Source organism: Chenopodium album, chromosome 22 (genome assembly GCF_948465745.1).
Source record: "Chenopodium album chromosome 22, dcCheAlbu1.1, whole genome shotgun sequence".
Classification (NCBI taxonomy): domain Eukaryota; kingdom Viridiplantae; phylum Streptophyta; class Magnoliopsida; order Caryophyllales; family Amaranthaceae; genus Chenopodium; species Chenopodium album.
The window spans coordinates 344583-365098 of NC_137855.1; the positions used below are offsets into that span (position 1 = coordinate 344583).

Here is a 20516-nt window from a genome sequence, read left to right on the forward strand (position 1 = left end):
ATAATCCTCTAGAACTTCACATCACATACACACTAACAAGTACAAAGAAAACTTTGTATTTTTGGCACCAACCAGTACAAAAAACCTTAAATGGTTGTATGCTCGTACTAATTTTTAATTTTGACCATATTTGGTATGGACTATGGAGTACTCCGTACATTTTTAGGGTTGCAACAACACATGAAACATTGATTTTTAGAGTTGATAATTGATTTTAACTATATGAAATATTAGTAGTATGTTAAATGTTATGCCTATAAGATTATAAATTATCTACTGATTTTTAGAGCTGTCAATTCGGGTATTCGAGTCAGGTTTGGGTCGGGTTAAATCAAGATCAGGTTATGTCCCGTCAATCTAGCTTCAGATCAGGTTCGGGTTCAGGTCGGGTCAATTTCAGTTCAAGTTATAACGGTCGTTCACCTTTTCGGATATAGGTCAGGTTTAATTCGAGTTAAAATCAGGTCGAGTTCAATTTCAGGTTCGGGTTGTGTTGAGTCGGGTTTGGATGGGTTAACAAGATGGTACATTCGGATTTGGGTTAGTGATGAGTCGGGTTTCGGTTCAAGTTCAATTCTAACAAATATCGATGTGGCCAAGTTGAACTATATAATTACGCCTTCCATAATTTGATCAATCATCATCAAGATTTTATTAAACCTATATACGAGTAATAGAGAACAAAAGGTATGTAAGCTGAACAAAAGATTATATTAAATCGGATTGAGGGTTTACAGAATTATACCAGTATATAAGCTGAATAAAAGATATACTTCCTCCGTTAATGGTTCTGGTTAATGTTTCGATTGGGTCGGGTACTAGTTCGTGTTTGGATTAAATCGATTGATGGTTACTATCAGGTCAGGTGCAGGTTCGGGTTCAGGTCATAAAGTATTGGATCAAATCGTTTTTCGATTAAGATCAGGTCATGTTCAGGTTGGGTTACAGGTCACTATCACCCTATTGTTCAAGTAAAGGCTAGGTTCAGATCATTGTCGGTTAAGGTCAGGTTCTCGTGTCGGGTCAGTTTTTGACAGCTCTAACTTTAATCCACACTTTTTGAGAAACTTTGAGGTTTCGAGGCCCGGTGGCAATAAGTAATGAGAACGTATGAGATATATCTCAGGGTCATATAATGTCGTTTGAAACCATATATGATCATTATATGTTGTCATAAACGTACGTGGTAGGCTTGAGTTTACGAAATCACTCAAAGTTGTGAACGGGTAAAATGATCATTTAAGGGCATATTGGATGGTTCCATCGACCCAATTGGACACCCGGAGGGTATTATGGACCATGGTAAACATCTCGGCAATATTTATTTCCAGGCAAAAAAAGGTAAAAAAAATTACAAAATTGAAGGCTAGAATCCATGCTCTTTGAGGAAATTTTGAGGTTTCGAGGCCCGGTGGCGAAAAGTCTTGAGATCCTAGGGATACATTTTAGGGTCATATAATAACGTTTGGAACCATATATGACCATTATAGGTTGTCAAAAATGTCCGTGGTAGGCTTCAGTTCACGGAATCGGTGCATGTTTCGAATGGGTAAATTGACCGTTTTAAGGCAAATTGGATGGTTCCACCAACCCAATTGGACTCCCGGAGGGTATTAGGGACCTTGGTAAACATCTCGGCAATTTTTATTTCCGGGCGAAAAAAGGTCAAAAAATTACAAAATTAAAGGCTATAATCCACGCTTTTTGATGAAATTTTGAGCTTTTGAGGCCCGGTGGCGAAAAACCTTGAGACCTTAAGGAATATATCTCGAGGTCATATAATGTCGTTTGAAACCATATATGATCATTATATGTTGTCATAATCGTCTGTGATAGGGTTGAGTTTACGAAATCACTACTAGTTGTGAACGGGTAAGATGACCGTTTAAGGGCATATTGGGCGATTCCACCGACACATTTGGACTCCCGAAGGATATTAGCTTAGGGACCATAGTAAACATCTCGGCAATTTTTATTTCCGGGCAAAAAAAGGTCAAAAAATTACAAAATTGAAGGCTATAATCCACGCTTTTTGATGAAATTTTGAGCTTTCGAGGCCCGGTGGCGAAAAACCTTGAGACCCTAAGGCATACATTTCGGGGTCATATAATGTCGTTTGAAACCATATATGATCATTATATGTTGTCATAAACGTCCGTGGTAGGCTTGAGTTTACGAACTCACTACAAGTTGTGAACGGGTAAAATGACCGTTTAAGGGCATACTGGACGGTTCCACCGACCCAATTGGACTCTCGGAGGGTATTAGAGACCATGGTAAACATCTCGGCAGTTTTCTAGGCGAAAAAATCTAAAAATTACAAAATTGAAGGCTATAATTCACGTTTTTTGAGGAAATTTTGAGGTTTCGGGGCCCGGTGGAGAAAAGCCTTGAGACCCTAAGGGATACATCTCAGGGTCATATAATGTCGTTTGAAACCAGAAATGATCATTATATGTTGTCATCAACGTCCGTGGCAGGCTTGAGTGTACGAAATCACTACAAGTTATGAACGGGTAAAATTACCGTTTAAAGGCATATTGGATGTTCCACCGACCCAATTGGACTCCAGGAGGATTTCCATGGTAAAAATCTTGGCAATTTTTTTTTCCGGGCGAACAAAGGTCAAAAAATTACAAAATTGAAGGCTATAATCCACGCTTTTTGGAGAAACTTAGAGGTTTTGGGGCCCGGTGGCGTAAATTGTTGAGACCATAGGGGATATATCTCGGGGTCATATAATGCCATTTGAAACCATATATGATCATTATATGTTGTAATAAATGTACGTGGTAGGCTTGAGTTTACAAAATCACTACAAGTTGCGAATGGGTAAAATGACCGTTTAAGGGCAAATTGGATGGTTCCACAGACCCAATTGGACTCTCAGAGGGTATTAGGGATCATGGTAAACATCTCGGGAATATTAATTTTTGGGTGAAAAAAGGTCAAAAATTACAAAATTGAAGGCTATAATCCACGCTTTTTGAGAAATTTTGAGGTTTCGGGGCCCGATGCCGAAAAGTGTTGAGACCCTAGGGGATATATGTCGGGGGTCATATATTGCTGTTTGAAACCATATATGATCATTATATGTTGTCATAAACGTACGTGGTAGGCTTGACTTTACGAAATCACTACAAGTCGTGAACGGGTAAAATGAACTTTTAAGGGCATATTGGATGGTTCCTTATACCCAATTGGACTCCCGGAGGATATTAGGGACCATGGTAAACATCTCGGCAATTTAATTTCTAGACGAAAAAAGGTTAAAAAAATTACAAAATTGAAGGCAATAATCCACGCTTTTTGAGAAAATTTTGAGGTTTCGGGGCCTAGTGGCGAAAAGTTTTGAGACCTTAGGAGATATATCTCGAGGTTATATAATGTCGTTTGTAATCATATGTGATCATTATATGTTGTCATAAACGTACGTGGTAGACTTGAGTTTACGAAATCACTACAAGTCGTGAACGGATAAAATGACCGTTTAAGGGCATATTAGATGGTTCCACCGACCTAATTGAAGTTTATTGAATTATCGGCACGGTGGCGAAAAGCCTTGATACCCGATAAAATTGTTAATGAAAGTGAAGCAATTTATCTATTTGACCCCCAAAATAAGATCTATCCCGTTATTAAAAAAAAGGTGGGTAAGAGAGAGAGAGAGAGAGAGAGAGGAGGATTCGGTGATGATGAACAGCGGGAGCAGCAGCGGAGGTGGCGGCGGTGGAAGAACATCATGGGCATCGACGACGTCGGGTTCAGGAAAGAGAATACAAAAAGAATTAAAAGAGTTGGTTTGTCATCCTCCTCCTCTCTCCTCCGCCGGTCCCATCGTCGACAGCATTTATCACTGGCACGCCACCTTCCTCGGCCCTCCCGGTACTTGTTTCTTTTCTTCAATCTTAACTTAGGGTTTCTTCAAATGTTTCATCTTTATCATTATTATTCAATTGAGGATGGATCGATCGTCTTCAATGTTATTGGTGATTTATTAAGTGGCTCGTGCTGCCTTGTTTAGGGACACCATATGAAGGCGGTATATTTTTCCTTCACATACTCTTTCCCAATGAATACCCTTTTAAACCTCCCAAGGTACAACCAAACCAAACATTATTATCTTCAACTTTTTATATTGTCATCAGACTTTCAAATTTATTCTTAGAGTAATTTAATTGTAATTTTAGTTGATGTAGGTGATGTTTAAAACAAGAATTTATCACTGTAATGTTGATACTTCTGGCAATGTTAACTTGGACATTCTGAAAGATGGCTGGAGTCCAGCCCTAACTATCTCCGAGGTCCTACTTGCCGTTAGATCCTTATTTCTCACCCCGAACCCCTGTAAGTTTTACTTTCTGTCTACATTACTTTCTTCTGCTCTTTACACTTTTTAATTGTCAAGGATACCTACTTATATTAGGTCCTACTTGCCGGACAGATGATTTGAGGGGGTGAGAACTAGTTAGGTACTTAGGTGTGTAATGGCTTCAAGCCTAAATTGTATTAAACAGAAGCTGAAAGGAAAGGTTGAAGCTTTGATTCATAACAAATGTTTTTTTTTTTTTTTTTTTTTTTTTTTTTTTTTTTTTTTTTTTTTTTTTTTTTTAATTTACTAGTTAGCAGCATTAGGCTGGAAGTCTCCACTAGTCACTTTAGGTCACAACTCTCAAAACACAAATGTCATCATTCTCATGCCATTCTACTGCTATGCTATTTTCTTTTCCTAATCAAGCAAAGCTACAGAAGATAACCTAATATTAATTGTGTTTGACGGTTTTCCCTCTACTGCTTAAGAGTATCAGAATTCAGACCCGTGTTGCCTCACTCCTTAGTGCTCTATTAATTAGTTTTGTCTTCTTTTTCTTAAGTGTCTTCTACATTCTTTTACTGCTGCTGCTTGTCTCCTCCTCTTTCATGTTGCTTCATCCTCGTGTAAACCCATGTTGGTGGCTCAGGTGAGACAACCGGGTCCATCACCTCACTCTTTAGGTTGGTTCATTACAACGTGATATTTGGGAGTGGGAGGCTAGGAGCATTCAGATGCCAGAGCTTGTATCTTATGGCTCCAATAAAGCTTGTATCTTATGCCTCCAATAAAGCTTGTATCTTATGCCTCCAATAAAGCTTGTATGGCTTCCATTTTCTGAAAGTCTGGGTATTTGTGAAAAGGCTCTAAGGCTTCCTTTGATAGAATGCCTTTTTCTCATTGAGCCAGCACTCTGTGAATTCGATATGCATATTTAGGGTAGATGTATTCTATCATAGAGTCTTTGTTGCTGAATCTTCAGATTTGGACATGGTTTAGGGACTAGGGATCTCACATGGGCCTTGGCTTTAAGATAGCTCTGTAATTGTTATCATCATAACTAGTGCTTTAAGGTTTTAAGAAAAATAATTTTTAGAAAAGAAATGTGTTATACACGACATGATTTTTTTTGGTTGATATAACATGTTTGACACTTGCTGTTGTTCCCTGTGCTGTTTGCATCTTATTTATTGGCCGGAGACAGTATTGACTCAAGGTTGTCTGCAGACAATGCTCTGGTGCCTTCCATTGCACAGTTATACCAGGTTGATAGGAAAAGGCATGATGAACTTGCTGCTGAATGGACGCATCGGTTTGCAAAATAAAAGGAACAATCAATGATTAAAGATTTGAGATACTTTGGAATTTATTTGCTTGTATGTATATAGAAGAAGAAGTGCATGTCCAATATGTTAGCTAATTCAAGAGGTTTGTACAATTGTAATAACAACCAGTTGAAGGTTTCTATATTATGGGGGAATATATAGGTCAGTCAGTAAGGTTTGCCAGTTTGCCTAATGTTATAATGTTTAAAGAAGCTTGGGCAAACAAAGCTGGATTTGTTGGGAATAGGAGTGACAACTTTGGTTATATTTGTATCAGACATAATTATATCATGTTTGCCTGTTTGGGTTGAACTTAGGATGGAATATGGAAGAGAAAATGTTTAGTTCACTCTGGTTAGTCTGGAAATCTTTTGAATTATTGTTAATGTTGGAGGCACACTATTATAATTTACTCTGTAGTTTACATTTATTTATTTTTATTTCATTCCAAATTGATAGGCAATATTAAAATTAGTCTGAACATATGCCTTTGAATTGACCATGAATTTTGCAAAGAATATATTGGCAAATGCCGGATACGTCATAAAAGTAATTAATTAATTTGAACCATCCAACACCAACAGGCCTCATGGCAAGCTATGGTTGATGGTTCCTGGTTGAGGCCGTGGTAGCTTGATCAGATCACACCCCTATATTTGTGTTTTCTTACATGTTTGACAATTTGCAAATCAATCACATTTAACTTAGTATTATTGGAGCCATATTGGGCAACTAGGGATCACATCTAACGCTAACAATAATAATATTGGGCATTTAATTTGTCATAATTAAATATCATTCCATGTAAAATTTCTACTCCGTAGTTTAGTTTTTTTTATTTTTTTTGACTCATACTCCGTAGTTTTGTTGCTCATTATACAACACACAAAATAAAATAGTCACCCACCTACCTCTAGCTCTAGTGTTATATAATAAGTAGTTGAAACTTGGAAAGTGTATTATCAGCCAATCCTGCATTAAGCAGTGGTCAATGCTCTGATTCATCAACTATTCACGTGGCAAGCCTACCCCTTCTTCTTCATCTCCTATTCCATTCGTTTCGTTTCGTTTCAGAAATCCAGAAATTATAATGGAGTTGTTGATTCAAAGGGATAATTTGATTTCCGCTGGGTTGAGTGTTGAAGAAGCTGACATCTTTTTTAAGACCCTTCAACATTTAATCTCCAGTGTTACCGCCGCTGATGTCAGCCGTGCTCCGGCTGAGGTGTGGCGTGAAGTGGTCTCCAGAAAGCTGCTTAAACCCGAACATCCTCACGCTCTTCATCTTTTGGTGTTCAACACGCTCTACTCTCATTGGGACTCTTCTGTCCTCGGCCCTCCTCTCTACTGGTTCCCTTCCCCGTAAGTTCTTTTTTATTCTCCATTATTATTATTATTGTTCGGATTTAGTTGTCGCATTACTGATTCTAATTACACTATTTAACTTGGGTAGATATGAATCTTGCTATACAAATTTGGGTCGTATGATGGAAGCTCATGGACCTAGGCTATTGGGGAAGTCATACCAGGATCCTATTTCTAGTTTTTCCACCTTTCAGAAATTCACTGTTGACAATCCTGAGGTCTATCATTTCTTTCTAAACTAGTCACTTAAACTGTATCAAATCTAAGCATTGCAATGATTAATCAGCAACTTTGTTTCATGTTATATTTCAGATTTATTGGTCCTTGGTTCTTAAGGAACTTTCAATTTGGTTTCGTCAACCGCCAAGGCGTATCCTTGATGATACAGACAACTCAAAACCCGGCGGAACGTGGTTTCCCGGTGCTGTTCTTAATATAGCCGAGTGTTGTTTGTTACCTATAAGTCATCCTAGGAAAATGGATAGCAGTGTGGCTATTGTATGGAGAGCTGAAGGAGCTGATCATTTGCCTGTTCAGGAATTGACTGTCAAACAACTACGAGAACAAGTAATGTATGCTCATACATTACCAATTTTGCCTTTGTTTTCTTCATTTCTATCTATTTATTATTGGGACTGACACATTTATAACATGCTGGTTTGCAGGTTGGTTGCTAATGCTTTGGACGCTACTTTTGCTAAGGGTGATGTCATTGCAGTTGATATGCAAATGACTCCAGAGGCAGTGATCATATATCTGGCAATTATTCTGTCAGGTCGTATTGTTGTATCAATTGCGGATAGTTTTGCTGCTAAGGAAATCGCTACTCGTTTGCGTATTTCCAAAGCTAAGGGTATCTTTACTCAGGTCAGTTTTCAATTATCTTTCATGTGTATTCTCTTACTTATGCGGCAGCAACATTTGCTTATTGCCTAGTTACAAGTGAGTGAACTGAGTTGTAGTTAGGATGTTACTTTAACTCATGTTTTTTTTTATAGAAGAATGGTACACTGGAGCTATGTTGGTAAAATGCTCAGTCAAATTAATTTGTTGGATTCTCCTTGTTTTCTCTATTGCATACATATGGTGCTAGTTTTAGTTAATGATAAGGTTTCCCCTCTCATATCAGGATTATATCTTAAGAGGAGGTCGAAAATTTCCTTTATATAGGTAAATGCCTCTTCTCTGTGTTAATCCTTGATTTTGCATGGTGATCAACTCTATCTGGAAGTAACTTTTGTGTATGATTAACTTATGGTTATTTCATCCATTTAAGCCGAGTTTTGGAAGCTTCTCCATACATTGCTATTGTGGTCCCAACTGTGGAGGAACCTGTAGATGTGCCATTAAGGAAACAGGACATATCATGGAAAGATTTTCTAGCACGAGGGGGCCAGATCACAAGGTACTCCCTCCATTCCAAAATTGATACTCCATATCTTTAGAGGTATATATATATATATATATATATATATATGTATATATATATACATATATATACATATACATATATATATGTATACATACATATACATATAGATATACATATACATATACATATATATATACATACATATACATATACATATACATATATATACATATACATATATATATATACATACATATACATATACATATATATATATGTATATACACATATATACATATACATATACATATATATATATGTATATACACATATATACATATACATATACATATATATATATGTATATACACATATATATATGTATATATATATATGTATATACATATATGTATATACATACATATATGTATATACATATATATATTGGTATATAATTTGGCAAATACTAATATATTAGATCTCTGTATATATATGTATATATACATATATATATATGTATATATATATATATATATATATATATATATATATATATATATATATATATATATATATATATATATATATATATATATATATGTATATATATATATGTATATACATACATATATGTATGTATTATATATATATGTATATACATACATATATGTATATACATATATATATTGGTATATAATTTGGCAAATACTAATATATTAGATCTCTGTACTAATAATGTTCAACTTTTCACGGAAAGATTCTTGTTATCCAACCTTAAATCATTTTGGGACTAAAGCTTTGTTTTCGTTCTTCCAATGTTGTATTGGTAGTCTTAACTGACTAGAAGTAGCACCTTGATATTTTCGTTGACAGATAAGGTTAAGGTGGGATTAGAAAATGTAATTGGACTAATAAATATACTTTGTAAGATGTAAGGAGCGAATGGTGTAATGTATTGCTGACCTTTAAGATGGGAGTTAGTCTTGAAAGAACATTCCTGGCTGGTTTAACTTCATCCACCTGAAAACAAGTTTTTGTAACTTTTTTTAGGAAAAAATGTGTAAGCTGGTTGGTGGCAAAGTATTGTTTTATTGTGATACAGACTAGTGGATTCAAGGCTATAGGATGGGATACAAACAGGACAGTGAATTTGCTGTAGAATTGTAATTGAATCTGAAACACATACCATTGCCATGCTAGGCATTTGGTAGGTTTGAGTGCATTTGTTCCCTTTGGATGTGATCACAATCACACATGCCCTTTCTAACTTTTTTTTTTTAAAAAAAGGATAGGGGCTGGGGTGGGTTGGGGGGAGGGGGGCATTTTCTTCTGCCTATCCCTTATTTATTGCGGGTTTGGTCTTATTTTTTTATTTCATTTTGCACAGACCTCATGAGTACTCCCCAGTGTACCAACCAGTGGATTCTATAACCCACATACTCTTCTCATCAGGGACTACTGGTAAGGAGATATCTTCATAAACTCACCTTCCCCCGCCACCCTCCCCCCCCCTCTTATTTCTTCAATATTCTCTGGATTGATTTATGTGAAGTGATATGATAAATGGCTTGACTTATCAACTGCCTTTACCCTGTGTATCTGTTGTGCTTTGTGATCTTGGTAATCCTTGAAATAGGGGATCCAAAGGCAGTACCTTGGACTCAACTATCTCCAATCCGAGCTGCTGCTGATTCATGGGCACACTCGGATGTTCAAGTTGGAGATGTCATGTGTTGGCCGACAAATTTAGGATGGGTGGTGGGACCTATATTGCTCTATGGATGCTTTTTGAGTGGCGCAACGCTTGCTCTATATCATGGATCGCCTCTTGGGCGGGGTTTTGGAAAATTTGTTCAGGTTTGACTTTTAGGCTTTCTAACTGTTACTAATATATCTTACAGACCAAAAATGCTTTTTGGTCTTTGGTGCTTGAGGTGCTATATTGCTTAGGAGGATGCATAAACTTGTAGTATACTATTAGAGGTGTAACTCAGAAGCTTGCTTAACTTCAGGATGCTAAAGTTACTTTATTGGGAACTGTACCAAGTCTTGTGAAGACTTGGAGAAATACACATTGTATGGATGGCCTAGATTGGACAAGACTGAGGTAGCATTCACATTCACTCTATATTTTTGTTTCATCAATTGGTGATTCTGAACTCAAGAAGACTGTCTGCATGTGTAGGGCATTCGCTTCTTCCGGAGAAGCCTCCAATGTAGATGATGACCTTTGGCTTTCATCAAGGGCTTATTATAAACCGGTTATTGAATGTTGTGGAGGCACAGAGCTAGCAGGAAGCTATGTTCAAGGCAGTCTGCTGCAACCACAAGCCTTTGGGACATTCAGTACTCCAACAATGTCAACAGGATTTGTGATCCTTGATGATTGTGGCAATCCTTATGTAAGCATCTTTTAGGTTTAATTATGTAATTTCTATAGGTCAATATTTGCTAGGGAAAATGCATATCCTTATCCTGAATACATTGTTGCTAAAATTATATCTACAAACTCTAGTTAATTGCTAACATAGGTACTCTTTGATGATTTTAACAGTCAGTCCTTTTTTTCAGAAAAGTGCATCTGCACAGCCTGCACTGTACAAAAATTCTAATGATTATCATTCCATGCTAAATCCACTTATAATATAAAATATTTCATTTTGCAGCCAGATGATCAATCATGTGAAGGTGAAGTGGCTTTATTTCCTTTGCTTCCAGGAGCAACAGACAGATTATTGAATGCTGATCATGATGAGGTGTATTTCAAGGGAATGCCTCTATACAAAGGGATGGTATATGCTTCTTCCTACCTACTACTGTATTATTTTATGCTGGTTAGACATCTAAACACTAATCATGAACTGAGGCATGGCGATCTTCTGATTCCAACCCAAAGACATTCTTTACAAATGAGCAACTTTAATGCTTGATATAGATAAAAATTACAGACATCAGAGTTGATACCTTTCTTGATTTTATTTTTTCCTGAATCTGAGCTCTTGTCAGCCATACAGATTTTGTTCTTGATGAATGGCTGATTTTTCTTTTTAACTTTATAAAACTTTGAACTTTAATTATTTTTGCTATGAATCCTCATACAAAGCATATGTTTTTTGTAATGGACTGACCAGACACAACCAATAACAGAGAAGAAAGCTATAGAATGGTAGAATGGAGAAGAAAGTTCGAGGCTTCAATTAACATAAATAACGGTTAACACAATCGATAGGTTTAGCCTATCAAGCTTTATAGTGAGTTTAGCTCACAACTCTCTAATGAGTGACTTGAGGTCACAACTCTCCTAAGGAATTACTCCAAAATTCTGCCTACCTTCTTCTTTCTACCCTCCCTCTATTTATACTAAAGCTAATGACCAAAACCTAATAATAATACTAGACTTCCCAAATTACCCCTCCTAAAGCCAATCTATTACATTTTTCTTTCTATTTTTGCAACACCAAATATATCTTTAACCTGTGAAAGCTTGGTTTATTACTAGACTTGTTGCACATGAGTGATGTCTTTAAATGCGAATGATTTCTGCATGTTATTTATTTATTTATTTATTATGGGGGTGGGGGGAGGGTTTGGGAGGTGAGAGGGTGAATGAGTCTAGCTTATCCTGTGCTTATCAGATTTAGGCTTGGTTCAGACGTTCAGTAAGCTCAATCTTGCACTCACGCTTGGCTCAAAACTTGTGGAGAGGCTGGACTTGGTTTTGTCCACAATCAAAATATGCTAAATAAAAATATAAGCCAAGAGGACTAGCTGAACCTAACCAATCCAAAGCCATACAAGACTCAACTGCTCCGCGGCCTGGCCTTGGGGTTTTATCATTTACAGCTTTGACTTATGAATTTTATGTATGCAGCGCCTCAGGAGACATGGAGATATTGTTAAGCGAAGTGTTGGAGGGTATTTTGTTGTACAGGGAAGGGCTGATGATACCATGAATCTTGGAGGTATCAAGGTACAGTAAATCTATGAGTTAATTCTTGACTTAGAGAACTCATACTGTACTGATTGGGTAGAATGTTCGATGGTGTGCTTGTAAAATAACCATTATACATATAAGAAGTGTTTTGTTTGGTGCAGACAAGTTCTGTTGAAATTGAGAGGGCATGCAACCAGGCTGATGACAGGGTGCTGGAGACTGCAGCAGTTGGCGTTGCTCCACCTCAAGGTGGTCCTGAATTGCTGGTTGTATGTGTGCTTCTGAAGGAGGGAGTCATTGCTGATCCCGAAAAGCTAAGGATACAGTTCTCAAAAGCCATTCAGCGTAGCCTCAATCCTCTTTTTAAGGTGTGGTATCTCCTTTGCTTAATTACTTTCGTTTCACTACTTATTCCTTGAATAGTGGCAATGCAGTAACAGATTATGGAAACTAAGAAAGCTTCAGAAAAGCTCAACTTTTGTTGTCAATTTGAGAGACTTGTTTCACCAAATTATTAACTGGCAGGTGAGCTTGGTGAAAATTCTTCCGGAATTTCCACGAACTGTCACAAACAAATTACTGAGGCGGGTATTGAGAGAACAGGTGAAGCAAGATTTATCAGTAAGAAGCCGGATTTGAAGCAATGAGCTGTGCTTGCTTGGCATTTCAGTAAGTATACATGTCCCTCCACCATGATGGCATAAAATATAGATAAGTGTCTGATCGAAAAATGTATACTGGTATAGGAAGTCAGTGTTTGATTAAGTAGTTCAGCAATGCAACATGTTATTGCTCTTTACTGCAACAGAATAATGATGTCACATATGTTTATTGAGAATCGTGCAATTATTGAATAAAAAGAAAGCTGTGTTTGCCTATCATACACTTGTTTAATGTGTCTGATAAATGACCTAAATCTCCCGGCTGCTTAAATCTTGACACTTGCATCAATTATTTATGTATACTGAGCAAAGACTTTGATCTGTAAGCTGAGTGGGATGGGAAATTTGGAATAAGATCTGGCTGTTTCAAGCATCAATATCTTTATTACTTTCTTATTACTATATACAAGCATTTGTAACTTTATCTTCAATTAGTGTTCAAGTACATACTATGTAATACAATACAATCAAGATTTAATTAAATTAAGCTTATTGGTCTTAACAAGTAATCCTGTATTCTTTTTCATTCAGTTCTGATTTGTCTTTCTTATCCCTGGAAAGATCATATCTTAACATAATCAAGGGTTCCCTTGCCATCATGAGCCTTCTTGTAGAAGTACAAAGTATAATCAGAATACAACACCTTCCGGTACTTGGGTTTCTCATCACTCTGTACCAAAACCTCCTTTAGAGGTCCGATCACCTCACTAGGCTTTGGGTTCACAAACAGGGGAATTGAAACCCTGTCTTTACTTCCATTTGCTATTACACGGTGTTCTATGCTCTTGTACTTGCCATTGCTCATGATTTGCAGCGCATCACCAATATTAATCACCAGTGCCCCAGAGATAGGTGGCACGTGGACCCAGCTTTCTCCATCGGGTGCTCGAACATAGAGTCCACCAACATCGTCCTGCAGGAGTATGGTAAAGGTGGAAACATCTGAGTGTCGCCCTACTCCTACTGTAAGTTCAGGTTTTAGACACTTTGGGTAGAAGTTGAGATTAATCCTTTTGGAACCTAAAAGAAGTGACCTTGTTTTCTCATTGATCTCATGGATGTTGAGTCCTTTCATCAAAACTTGTATAAGGAACTTAATCACAACTTGGCACTTGTTCATGTAGTCCAGAAGTTGGTCCCTAAACATTAAAGGTAATACAGATAATTATATTGCTCAATTTAGTGTTCTCATGAGTCATGACAAAATATTAATTCTATCAGTAATTGTATAGTGCAGCTTAATATTTAGTTACCTGCAAATAGTTGGCCAAATAGCAAGAGCCTCATCATCAGAGACATAAAAGAGGCTAAGGTAATCCTTCCACTCTAAGGCGTTCTCAGCCTCGGGTATAAAGCTAGTGCCTAACCTCACATGATTGCTGGGAGAGTACTCCTTTAAATAAATCCTCTTGTCCTCTGGCGCCAAGGAAAAGAATGCTAGAGTTACTCGTTTCACATTCTCAAGTAGTTCAAGTGGTATCCCATGGTTGATGATTTGAAAGAATCCCCACTTCTCAGCAGCATCACATACTGATTTTTCAACTGTTGGGTCATCCCACTTGGACACGTCGATTATGGGGATCGTCGCCTCTTCCATGATCTTCATGTTATAGGGCCTCTCTGATTGAGGTTGTATGTACTGCTTTGGCAAGTCCTTCAACTCCATCTCAGATAAACCTTTCACTCCATGCCCTGATTTGACAAGAAAAGTTATTGGATCACATACTTCTGGTTCTTCTTCCTTTAACCTTAGTTCATGAGCCATTTCAATTCTCTTAAGCTTGGTGCAGTTGCGAAATTGCTGGTTGGTTATCAGGCTAATCCTTTATTTTTATGAGTTCAATAAAATGGTAGTTAAATTTGCTTTGAGTTGTTTACCTTGTTGAAATAAACTTCCTCCAATAAAGTCAGCAAACATTTAAGGGCTTGGTGAATAAATGATCATACATTAGCATAGACTGTTTGGAATTCCTTAGGAAAATTGGCAATAGATTAGCAACAACGGCAGGTTATGCAATTCTTTCCACCTTTTAAATACAGTCTCAGCCTTAGCTTATATATCTGTTATTCAATAATCACTAAATTCTTCCTAGTATGTACGTTATCTCCTTTTAATTAATAGTAGTATATATGAATAATAACTTAATGATCTAAACTTCTAACAATTGAAAGACTTATAACTCATTTTAATAAGGACAATACTAATTTTTAATATCTCATACAAGTAACAATCAAAATATGTTTTTGACCTGGTTATTTAGAATGAAGCACTTAATTTTTTTAAAAACAAACCGGCCGAGACAAATATATTAAAAGAGGTTACAAAAGGAGGCAAATACGTTTTTTTAATAAGTTGGTAACATTTTTTTTTTCTTTTTTTTTGTGGGATCAAAAATGTTAATTTATTTTCAAAAATCCATTAAAAAAAAAAACTATTTAAAAAAAATGCCATTTAATAAAGGATAAATTGTTTATAATGATGGCCTGATGGAGTGATGGGCTTCCTCCAATCAATGCCCTAGGCCCCTAGCCATTGTGATGTAATAAAAAAAAAAAAAAAAAGTAAAAAATTGGAACACTAAAAACAAGTGAAATCCACCGGAAAAATACTTTAACGCGACTTTGGTTCTCTTTTCACTTGTTCATCCTCGAGAAAAAGCAGAATTTACAAGTCAGAAAAACCCTCCATCATCGGACATTGAGTAAGTAATTCTTTCTCATCTTCCACTGAATTTAGGTTTCCCAGAAACTGCTTTGAATCCTAAGAACCTCTTTTCTTTTTTGTTGAATAATTATATCAGCTATTTATTGTGTGGGTTTTTTAATTGTGGCTAGCAATGGCGCCGCTTCTCTTCGAGGATATCTTCAATATTCTCAGAATTGATCCTGATGGCAAGAAGTTCGACAAAGGTACCTCCTTTTTACCATATACAACCCTAATTTTTTATTTTTACCCAATTGCAGTACTATATAACATGAAATTCATTGCTTTGTTCAATCTTTGAAAACCCTTTTTTTTTTTTTTTTTGCCTTGGATCTTTTTTAACCTTATATTAACTAAAATCAATTACCCATGAAGTTTATGCCTACTTACCTAGTATCCTATTTCATATGTAGTTTTTAATTGAGTGTGAACCTAATTTTGCTTGCTTATACTGGCTTTTTGTTTCTTGAGTTTGAACCGAGCAAAAATTAAAATCGCCTTGCTTATAGTGCCTTTTGTTGCGTGTAGTTTCTCGAATTGAAGCACAGAGTGACAAGTTTGATGCATTCATATTGCTCGATATTAATGTAGACGTGTATCGTATCAACAAAGATAAGAGGTATACCATTGGATTAGCAACCACACTTGATCTTGATGGGGTTGCTGACTCTGGGTTTTACAACCAGGTAACATGTTATTATTGCTTTGTTCTTCCTGCTTTGATCAACCACGCCTTGTTCTTTCTTTCTAATCTGTTTTAATTGCCACTGATACATTGCATTTGTAATGACTTCAACTAGTTTGTAATTGTAGAAGATAAGACTTTTAGTTAGAGGAAAATTGAATTGCTCTTATTGATGGAGTGTTACACATTTCATGCATACTTTACCCAATTATAGGCCTAAGTAAATTGGAGATAGTCACAAGCATCTTTGGAATTGGCTTCAGATTTATAAACTGGAACTGTTTTGACAAAAAGGGTGAACTTTGTTTTGTTTTATTTTGTTATGTCTTTGGCAATTGGAAATAAATTTATTTACTTGGTCTAATTATGAATCATAGTAGGATATGATGTGGTGCATATCTTGTAAGAAGTGAAAATGTGTTTACTAGTGTGTGTTTACCGCTGACAGCTGATTTAGCTGATATGGTTTTTATTTTTATTTTTAGACAGGCTTGTAAAGCCCTTATTTTCCTATGCTAAAGTAATGTTTTCTATGGCTGTGGGTATTTTTTAATCTGAAGTGTCCACCTAAAGATTAGTATTCAGGTTTCAATTTGAGGGCCTTGGGCAGCAGAGTGTTGATGGGTTTTTCAACTTTGATGATGAAAGGCTTGTAGTTATCACGTGCAGTAGTACTAGTCCTGATTCCTTGTAATTGATGCAATTATTTTGTTCTATGGTTATTAGCTTGAAATTACCCTTTTATTACTAAACTATCAGTCCATTTATTGGCCATGGGCTGAAAGCCATTGGTTTAGGAAATATGCTTTTGTTTTGGTACGATTGAATAGTTTGGTTCTTCTACTAATCTTCCATTACTATACTTGAAGATTAATCAACAGCTTGTCTTTATTTCAGACCTCAAGGGAAACACTGGCAGACAGATACGATTATGTCATGCATGGGAGAACTTATCGTATAACTGACATTGATTATGAAGGGCAAGAGAAGGGGTTGGTTTTCAGATGATCTATTTTTATTTTCTTATTCTCTGTGAACTTTTTTTCTCTTTAATTGTATGTAGCTTAACATTGTGGTATGTGTATTTACTTTGCAGAGAGATATTTGTTTCATTTGGTGGACTCTTAATGATGATGAGGGTAGACAAGAGTGTCAGCAAAAATTTTCAGCTGGACCAGAGGTTGTTCTTGTTGATGAAGAGAACTGAGTAGGCTTTCCAACTATGGGAGCAGATATCTGACTTGTCAAGCTGTAAAACTGTTTTCAGACAATGTATTCAGAAGTGGGTATGTGGTATGACATAGGTATTGTCTTTCAAATACCCGAGCCTGATTTTTAAATCTTGTTGAGAAGCTAGTCATGGTATTTGAATAGATTCATTGACTATTTGGATGTCTCTATATTGGTGCTAAATGAAATGGTATGAACATAGCTTTATGAACCAAGATTGTGTTGTTAAGGTTGCAGGTTTGTATGTTACCACTAATGCAACCTCCACTGGTTGGTCTAACAAGGTTTTATACATAATATTTTACAAGTAGCATGGCTTCTTAAATGCCTTTTTTAATTCCCTGAGATAGGGATGCTTCGTGTACCTTTTTGTTGTGAAAGAAGCCTATTTAAAATGGACAAAAATAGCCCCTCTTGATGTTTAGTTCTTAAATCGTGAATGTCTTGATGCAAAATATAAGAAATAAAAGAACTAATCTTTACCAACAAAATAATCCACAAGTTTACATATTGTATATGCAAAAAATTACAGTGGGTACAATCATGACTCATAGTGTTTCAAGCTGTACTTTGATTGAATAAGGTGTCAGTTATCATCTGTTTAGCCAACCAAAGCCTGCTTTGTAACAAGATGATGTTCTTCCTCACTGCTTTGATCAGTATTAAATGTACACCAACCTCTTGTTTTACAGAGTTTCATAAGAAAATACCACAATATACCAAGTAGAGTCAAGAAGCCACTCACAATGAACACTGTTCTGTTTGCAACTACCATAACATAGATAAGAAACACAGATGGTATGAAGCACATGATCACCAACCCCAGCATCTCCAATGGAACTCGATATGGCCTCTGTATTGCTGGCATTTTTTTCCTCAACCAAAGAAATGAGGCGAACTCTAGCAACATCCCCAAGCTATAGAGGAAGTTGACTGATGAAATTATATCAGTAAAGTCGAGGTATGAGATAGCAATTGCTATGACTATGGAGACTAGAATCCCAACCCAAGGGGTGCTGAACCGTTTGGATCGAACCCCAAAAGACTTTGGAACGATCCCAAGATCTGCCATCCCAAGAAACTGGTAAGCACAGCTGCTCAATTGAGCTTCAAACAGACCTATGACTGATAAAACAGAACCAAGTTCCATCCAAACCTTGAGCCATTTCCCGGCAATGATTTCAGCAGCGTCGGCGAAATACCCATCAACCCATCTCTCTTGATCAAGAGGAATTGATCCAGTAACCGCCAAAAGAGGCACCAAGTAACCCAAACAAGTGAGAATTCCAGCTGAAAACAAAGCTTTCGGAAAAGTCTTTTGAGGATTATCCACTTCCCCAGCTAAAGTACTTGCATTGTCCCAAAAATTCAAGTTCCAAAACAATGTATTAAAGAACAAACTCCAATCCTTTTTCACACCCTTTTCACCTAAACTCGTCCATCTTGCAGGATCAATACTAGGGATCGAAATCAAAGACATGACAATAAATGGCAACAATGAAATCACCCCTAAAGTTACTGCAGTATACCCAACAACAGTCAACCCAGTATAATTCAGAAATGACAGCACAGAAGTTGACATTAAAATTGCCAAATACTGAGGAAACCCAGAAGATAGAGCAGGAATTACCAGTTTGAGATAGTCAATGCAAAGAACAGGATAAGAAGCTAGATTAATGACACCACTCAGGAATTTCCAGAACCCCATCTGAGAGCCCCAAAAGGGCCCAAAAGCCTTGTGAGCCCAGATCACAAATCCACCGTTGCCGGGGAAGGTGGTGGCTAGCTCCGCCGTGACCAGAGCTTCTGGAATGCTCCATATAAAAGGGAATATTAAGAAGCCCAAGATCGCTAACAGCGGGCCGGCTGATCTTACTGATGGTTCCTCGCCGTATGGCCCGCCGGCGACTTCAAAGTAGATGAGGAAGATTAAAGGGAGGAGAGCTAGCTTTTTGGGTGACTTGGGTTCGAGTTGATTGCCATGATTGGATTGGTGTTCTTCATCTTGTTCAATGATTGAGAATGATGGAGTGGATTCAGAAGATGAATTTAGGGAGGAGAGAGAAACTCCCATTTGTCTGGAATTAGGCTTCGTTAAACTTGTCTTGTGCATATGGAGAATGGAGTGGATGGTATCTTCTTTTGGGGGAAGTTTTGTGGGGTCTATCTTGGGGATTTCAATTCCTAAAATCTAATCTGTATGATTTCTGAATGTGTTAAATGTGATTGCAGAATACTGCAATACTGCAGGTGTAACAGTACAGTAATAAAAAAAAATATATGGCAAGTGTTAGGCGCCTATCAAAATTTAAGTAAAGTCCAAAACTCTAAAATGGCTGTAATCCGCCGTATGTAATTGAAACAAATTTAAACTCGGGTCTTATAGTCCTCGTACAACCTAAACCAACTTATACGACCTCGAGGGACACCCTATTGCAATCATTTTATTTTTGAAAAATTAAAATACAAAATGGTCCAAAATCATAGATTATACTCCCTTCGTTTTTAAATATTTGCTCCATTTTTTCATGCGCGGAGTTTTAGAAGAAACTAATCTTCTGGCCCGTGCAATGCACGACTTGTTCATAGAAAATTGCACTGAGAGATGAGTGAGAAAATACCAATAAATAATTATGAGTGTAATATGTTAATGAAAACATAATTAAAGAAATAAAAATTGTGGGACTTTAATTGAAATGAGACTTAATAGAAAGAAGATGGAGGGACTAAAATCAAAGAGAGAAATTAAAAAGGTTGAATTAAAGAGGGGAGATGAATATGAAGTGTTTAATGAAAGAGTTAAGGAAAATTGTATAATCAAAAATAAAAAATGTAAAACGACATGTGGCACGTTGAGTTGAAGAAGAAGATAAGGAAGTGTAATAGCATGATGACACATGTTTTTTATGGTTTGCTTTTTTAAATAC

General features: G+C 36.6%; 4 protein-coding genes and 1 pseudogene across 5 annotated transcripts; 3 read left to right on the plus strand and 2 right to left on the minus strand.

Moving 5' to 3' along the window:
• Positions 1-3615: 3615 nt before the first annotated feature.
• Positions 3616-5986, plus strand: LOC145603500 (constitutive photomorphogenesis protein 10-like). The gene is made up of 4 exons (XM_081659415.1): positions 3616-3885; positions 4025-4098; positions 4200-4347; positions 5540-5986. The coding sequence occupies exons 1-4, from the start codon at positions 3693-3695 to the stop codon at positions 5635-5637; spliced, it is 513 nt and encodes a 170-aa protein (XP_081515541.1). The 5' UTR covers positions 3616-3692; the 3' UTR covers positions 5638-5986.
• Positions 5987-6396: 410 nt separating this feature from the next.
• On the plus strand, positions 6397-12965 carry LOC145603472 (putative CoA ligase CCL12). Its single transcript, XM_081659382.1, has 14 exons — positions 6397-6999; positions 7091-7220; positions 7315-7574; positions 7668-7869; positions 8132-8172; positions 8279-8407; positions 9762-9835; positions 10011-10231; positions 10387-10481; positions 10560-10776; positions 11041-11166; positions 12246-12344; positions 12470-12676; positions 12834-12965. The coding sequence occupies exons 1-14, from the start codon at positions 6728-6730 to the stop codon at positions 12945-12947; spliced, it is 2187 nt and encodes a 728-aa protein (XP_081515508.1). The 5' UTR covers positions 6397-6727; the 3' UTR covers positions 12948-12965.
• A 541-nt stretch (positions 12966-13506) lies between these two features.
• On the minus strand, positions 13507-14965 carry LOC145603488 (feruloyl CoA ortho-hydroxylase F6H1-3-like). The gene is made up of 2 exons (XM_081659402.1): positions 14224-14965; positions 13507-14109 (listed from the first exon to the last, which is right to left on the minus strand). The coding sequence occupies exons 1-2, from the start codon at positions 14733-14735 to the stop codon at positions 13533-13535; spliced, it is 1089 nt and encodes a 362-aa protein (XP_081515528.1). The 5' UTR covers positions 14736-14965; the 3' UTR covers positions 13507-13532.
• A 574-nt stretch (positions 14966-15539) lies between these two features.
• On the plus strand, positions 15540-17678 carry LOC145603504 (DNA-directed RNA polymerases II, IV and V subunit 8B-like). 2 transcript variants are annotated; one of them, XM_081659418.1, is made up of 5 exons: positions 15540-15676; positions 15806-15880; positions 16203-16360; positions 17257-17351; positions 17456-17678. In XM_081659418.1, the coding sequence occupies exons 2-5, from the start codon at positions 15808-15810 to the stop codon at positions 17568-17570; spliced, it is 441 nt and encodes a 146-aa protein (XP_081515544.1). In that variant the 5' UTR covers positions 15540-15676; positions 15806-15807; the 3' UTR covers positions 17571-17678. The 2 variants fall into 2 exon arrangements, with proteins under 2 accessions (XP_081515544.1, XP_081515545.1); XM_081659419.1 differs by having other exon boundaries at positions 15543-15672.
• A 368-nt stretch (positions 17679-18046) lies between these two features.
• Positions 18047-19737, minus strand: LOC145603478 (putative polyamine transporter At3g13620 pseudogene; annotated as a pseudogene).
• Between the last annotated feature and the right edge of the window lie 779 nt (positions 19738-20516).